Here is a 6,562-nt window from a genome sequence, read left to right on the forward strand (position 1 = left end):
CAGCAATAGTCAAACTAGACAGCCTTATTACTGGCATGAAATCAGTGAGACCCCTGACACCTTTATCCTGATCAGTAGTAGTTAAGCCTAACTGGATTCATTAATCTGAACACACAATTCAGCACATGCCGGCAGAGAATTTTTTTCGGCTATCTGCACAATTCCACGAAGTGCAGGTTCAGTAATGGCCTACCAGTTGCTGCTAGCTGGTCATGTGGCAAGTTCTTCGCCACGATTGAGCCAACCGTGTAAAAAGTTTCGTATGCCAAAACTTGTTAGCCATACTGATATTCTATGGGTGTGTTTAGTTCACACCAAAATTAAAAGTTTGGTTAAAATTGGAACGATATGATGGAAAAGTTGAAAGTTTGTGTGTGTAGGAAAGTTTTAATGTGATGGAAAAATTGAAAGTTTGAAGAAATAGTTTGAAACTAAACTCGGTCTATGTTGAGTAGTAGAGTTCTACTACTTTCAATTAAGGCCCTGTTTAGATTCTAACTTTTTTCTCCAAACTTCCAACTTTTCCGTTACATCGAATTTTTCTACACACACAAACTTCCAACTTTTCCATCACATCGTTCCAATTTCTTTAAACTTCCAATTTTAGCATGGAACTAAACACAGCCTAAGAGAACCTTTCAATCGATTCGTTCAGTCAAAATAATTTTGCAGTAAGAGTAGATGATGCGGCCATTACAGAAGGAAACATTTCATCTTTCATTGAACCATACTACCAAAGCATCAGCATCAGGTAGTTCCAAGTTTTAGGATACAACTTACAAGAAAGATGCATTCAGCAAAGTCCACAGGTGTCATATTATTGCCGCCATCATCTTTTACAACCAGATTTTTTTTCCTCTGAAATACAAAATGGATTTCAAGGGCACAAATGAAGACAATGCAACTTCTGACGAAGGGCAAGCACAAGAAAGGTAGATACCTGAAAAAAAAGATGAATGGTCGAATCATTATCCTTTTTTACAATGATGATTCATGAAGACAGCAATAATTAAGCAAGAATTCAGATTCACGTCTGGAATTAGGTAGTTAAAAGTCACAAACCCCACCTAGTCGCTTCAAGTGCTGCATCTCATTTTGAACTGAAGGTACCAGAAATCTAGAGATGACTAAATAGTATATGCAATTCTAAACGTAGTAGTGCACCTGTGCCTATAAATGGAGTACTAGCATATACTCCTTCCAGTAAAAAATATTTGACGTAACTCAGTTCTCCCAACGTCAACTAATATTGACTGGAGGGGAGTAACTTGGACACAATTTGCCACACAAAATGCATGACAGAGTCAGAAATAGATGCTACTAATTGGGGTTGCAATGCACTTGTTGGACAAACAAAAAGGACAGGCACTGGGAGGATTATTTTCATGAAAGCTGTCAGATTATAAATACAGTGTGAAACAGATACTGCAAAGCACCGGAGAGCGTCAATACTTCTGGACAAGTCAGAAATGCAACAGAAAACTTGTAGTCCACATGGGATACTGAATTAGTCATACAAAATAAATCAGTTAGGGGCAGTTTAAAATGTCGAACTTCCATGCACAAAGAGGCAACATGGGTTCTTAGTTGTATGGCAAGGTTATCTAAAACTTCCTAGCCAGAAAATATAAGGCAGCATTCTCTTTATTCTTTAATGCATGATATGTTGTACAACATAGTATCAACACTCAAAACTACAATAGCCAAGCAGCTGTAAGGGAAGGTCTGGATAATAGTGACCCAAATGCAACTGAGTTTTCTCTATACAAGAAAACTTTTTCCCTCTTAGGAACGTGATTTTACAAGAAAATAGTGGATAAACATTTTTGTTAATGCATTTTAAAAAATCTACCCCAGGTCACATGTTATGGTGGGACGTATGTATATGCAACGGAGGCAGCCTGTGGCAGAAGCAGTGAAGGTGGAAGGATAAGAAGCAGAATGCGTGTGGGAAGGTTGTTACGGCTTGCAATCAAATTAGGTTTTGAGTTAGTTAAAGATATGAGTTGTTAGTAGTTAGTATTTCCCTTCAATCAGCAGATTAGTTCAATTTGTAAGCCTATATATGGGCAGTTCATTCAATCAATAAAGCAAGCCAAGAAATATCTCTAACCCTAGCTCGACACCACCATCACGGCTCCAGGGCGGTGAGGTGAGCAGCCTTGACCTCCCCCTGAGCATGCCTACGCCTTTCGTAGTCTAGGGCCTCCTCCTGCTCGCAACATCTTGGTATCTAGAGACCATGGTCATGCTCGCTGATGCTGCGCCATGTCGACCGTCACCAACGTCGCTGGCCGACGACTGGAAGACAGGACTTGCTGCGGTGATCGAACGCCTCAATGCCATCCACGGCCAGATCTCAGACCTCAACAACCAACAACAAGCGCACCACGTCGCAATCCAGCGCCTGGAACGGGCTGGCAATGACAACACTCCACACCATGGTGGCTGTGACGCAGATAGCGACAGCTTCACCCTGGGGCACGGAGGTGAGGGATGCCACGGCGACCACCCTCCATGCTACCACAAGCTTGACTTTCCAAAGTTCGATCGTAAGGGTGACCCGATTCATTTTCTCAACCGCTGCGAGCAATTTTACAGGGGGCCGCGTATGCTGAAGGAAGAGAAAGTGTGGCTGGCGTTCTACCACCTGCTCGACAGTACCCATCACCACCATCACTAACCCTAGCTTGACGCCACCATCACGGCTCCAGGCGGCGAGGTGAGCAGCCTCGCCCTCCCGTTGAGCACGCCTATGCCCTTCTAGTCTATGGCCCCCTGCTCGCAAACATCACAACATGTCACCGTAATAAGTACAAATTCCATAACCAATCCTAAGTCCTAACCAGCTCAGGCAACACAATAGCCCTGGTCCAATCATTCTAAACCAGAGTCATTTCAGGTACCTATCTTCACCGTGTTAGCCTCAAAATTATAATACTTACAAAGTTTAGCTAGCAATGGCTCATAATTGAATATTAATTTAATCGGTTTAATCGTCCATAAATCCCAATAAGTTGGAAATTCTTTTCAAGTTTAGCTATTGGAAATTCTTTTCAATTTTAGCTAGCAATGGCATATATTTTCTTATAATGTCGATCGTGCATAGATGATAGAAGTCATAGAACTCAATAGCGGGAAGTGATCCATTTCTTACCCGGAATATTTGGTGACTAACTATTGTTTTATTGTAAAAAAAGATCAATTGAAATTTAGAATAAAATATATGCTTGCATCTGCAACTAGAGGGAAGAACCTAAACCAGACCTCACATTACAAGGCCTAACCATGAAAATAGAGCAGCAGCACCGCGAAGCTTTTGATAGGGAAAGAAACTTCTATGAGAACACATTGTATGTGGTATGGACTCACAGGTGTACATCTTTATAGAATTTTTTTTTTCCTGCTGCGGCACACACCTCTGTGGCTCTGTTGCGTCCAGCAGAATGTGAGTGAACCCTTGAGTCAGGTCAAATGGCCAAATTAAGTTGAGTGCACTGTGCCTGATTCATATTAGCTAAGCGGCAGCTACACTAAGGCACTGTTTGATTTAGCTTAGGATTATTATAATCTGGATTATTAGTAGTAAGCTGAAACAAACAGATAGCTTATTATAATAGATTATTACAATCTATAAGCCAGATTACTATAATCTAGTAATCCACTCTAAAGGTGCTTTTTTTAGATTATTGGGTTGCTAACAGCTAACAAACAGCAAATAATCTAGAGAAACAAACAGCTAACAGCTTATTCTATGTCGGCTTATTATAATCCAGCTTATAGTAATCTGGCTCAATAATCTAGATTACAATAATCTTAAGCTGAAACAAACAGGGCCTAAGAACACAGATCGTTGCACTTTGCAAACACTAGCTATTGCAAGCAGACATCTGATGTTGTTGCTATCAGTTAAGAGGAAAACAAAATACTTCCAAAATAAGCTGATGAATATGAAACCAATTTTAATTTTTATCTCTAGATCAAATTTGTATCAATATAATCTCTAAAGAAGCTAACCAAATGAGATCACAAAATGAAAGAAAAAGTTGCTACTATATTCAGAATGCAGGGAGTTGTATTTCTAGCAAAGAACTGGTATTCTGTACTAATATCCGACAAAATAGAACAACCCGACAGATAAGTCTCATTTTAATTGAGATGTCATTGAGAATTGACTAGTTAGTCATACTCCCTCCTGTCAGGATTTCAGACAGCCAAATACTACTAAGTGCAAGTCATTTTCACTGTCTGAAATGACAAATTATTCCATCCAGAGGTAGTAACAACATTTGAAGGCGCTATACGCATCAAAAACTCAAAAGAAGATTCCACCAAATCCAGTCCAAAGATAAAAACAACAGGCAAAGTAACAAGGTCAGCATTTGGTGGCTCTTCTTGTTTCTGCTACGGACTAATGCAAAGTGATTTTGAATTTTAAGAATAATTTTAGGTAGATTTTTTACTTGTCATCTTAGCAATCATGAAAAGAGAACAAGATAATAAATTGACAATGAAAGCCCATAAAATTAAAATCCTAATAAAATCAAAATGTTAGAATTCAAAATCAGCGGCAGAATCATTCATTCTGATTTTATTACGATTCTCACTGTTTTGCAAGCAAATTCAAGAGCCGCTACATTTGAGTAACTGTTTTGCAATCTAGCAATAGCTCATTTCACAGCATTTTCGTTCCAGTCTACATGCATCTAAATCATATCCTCAACTCTAAATCATAAAGGAAAACAAATGGATTCAACGGGGAGATTGAAACCGTATGCCTGTATGGTAACGTTTCGCACAACTGTTTTCGTATGGCAAATTTGGCAACACAACGAGGAGATACGGAACCCTAGGTCCGTCCAATCCTAGATCTAGAAAGGTATAGTAGCAAAGGATTTCCTCACCTCGACCATCACTTCTGGTAGCCGCCGCCGACGGCGTCGTAGTCCTCCTCCACGGCGGTGTTCACGTAAGGCACGGGGAAGTCCTTGGCGGGGTCGAACTGCTTGGCGGCCATGTAGCGCTCGAGGTCGGGCTTGCGGAGGAGGGTGCGGCGGACGGGCGGGCGGTCACGGCGGCGGTCGCGCGTGTAGTATTTGATGTCGTGGACGGTCTCGGGCTCGGAGGTGGGCACGACGGCCATCGTGTCCTTCGTCAGGGTGGCCGGGCAGCGGTGGCGGTACTCCAGGGCGCCCGGGAGCGCGCTGCGGTACTCGGGGGAGGCGCACGGGCCGGTGATCTCCCACGGCTTCTTGAAGAACTTGCGGAAGGTCTGGAACAGCGACTTGCCGGCGCCGGCGCCAGCGGCGGAGGCGGAGGCGGCCATCGGGATCGGGGTTGGCGTCTGCGGCGCGACGGAGGAGGAGAGAGGAGAGGAGGGAGATCGACCGATGCGAAGAACGCGGCCGATGGATACAGCGAGGTGGAGAAGATGCTGGATCTCTTCGATGCGCTACGTGGCGCGTTCTGGACCGTCTGATCGATGTAGAAAGGCTCAAGAAGAAAAAGCATAATCGTTCATGAAATTCACTCGGGTTTTTTTTGCAAAAATATAAAGGCCCCAACATTTCGCTTATTTGGGGATAAGCGAAACTGCATATTTGCAAACTAAAATAGTTTGTAAATAAAACTTTTATATATGTGTTCTTAGCGATTTAAAAGTAAAGGCTGAAAAATAAACTTCGATGAAAAAAAAAATCAACTCCAAATTTAATATTGAAAATTCAAATTTTGATTGGTAAGCATAAGCATAAAGCGAAAATATTGATCCATAAGAATGAGAAGAAGTTAGGATATCACGTAGGTGCGAATTCTATTTTACTATAAAGTTGATGTCCACTACCGCTTAACATGCAAGCGTGTCACATCATTACCCACTTCACTAGAGTATTTTAAATCACATGCAAGTGTGCCACATCATCATTCACTAGCAATTGTTATGAGTATTTTAAATATCATACAAATATGACATAACATTTACAATCTTTTTGTGTTTTTAGAACTCAATATGCAGGTGGTGTTCTTTTTCTCCTGAAGATGAAGATAAATATTAAGTTTTTTTACGCAAAACGATGTGATATTAACGTATGATTATTGAGTTTTACTTCGTAATTATTATAAACTTGAAAAATAAATTAATATGATATTTTAGAGCAACTTTCATATAGAAAGTTTTCGCTTGAAACACACTGTTTAGCAGTTTGAAAAACGTGCCACGAAAATCTTAATCTTCATCCAACTCTTGTTGGAGAAAATAACGAGACCGCAATCAATGTCAAATCATTATCCCCATATCATTTTTCATACGTATATTATTTTTATAATGTATAACATGCATTCATTCACATATTCCGCGACAAAAACACATGAATTCAAAAAGTAACGTGTTTGGATGGTTCACATAAAAATAACAAAGGATTTTGGATGTGCTTTAATAGAGAAGAGAGACGGGAAAAAGTTGCATTGGACTTCTCAAAGAAATGATAAAAAGATGTTTGAGTTCGTGTGCTTTTTTCCTATTGATCTCAAAGGAATTTGGAATGCTCCTTCATTCAATCATTCA

The 6,562-nt window shown here is 40.6% G+C and overlaps 1 protein-coding gene across 1 annotated transcript; it reads right to left on the bottom strand.

The window, feature by feature from the left end:
* Positions 1–693: 693 nt before the first annotated feature.
* On the bottom strand, positions 694–5,408 carry LOC127760460 (uncharacterized). The gene is made up of 2 exons (XM_052284724.1): positions 4,905–5,408; positions 694–940 (listed from the first exon to the last, which is right to left on the bottom strand). The coding sequence occupies exon 1, from the start codon at positions 5,324–5,326 to the stop codon at positions 4,913–4,915; it is 414 nt and encodes a 137-aa protein (XP_052140684.1). The 5' UTR covers positions 5,327–5,408; the 3' UTR covers positions 694–940; positions 4,905–4,912.
* Positions 5,409–6,562: the final 1,154 nt, after the last annotated feature.

This window comes from Oryza glaberrima, chromosome 1, assembly GCF_000147395.1.
Source record: "Oryza glaberrima chromosome 1, OglaRS2, whole genome shotgun sequence".
Taxonomy (NCBI): Eukaryota; Viridiplantae; Streptophyta; class Magnoliopsida; order Poales; family Poaceae; genus Oryza; species Oryza glaberrima.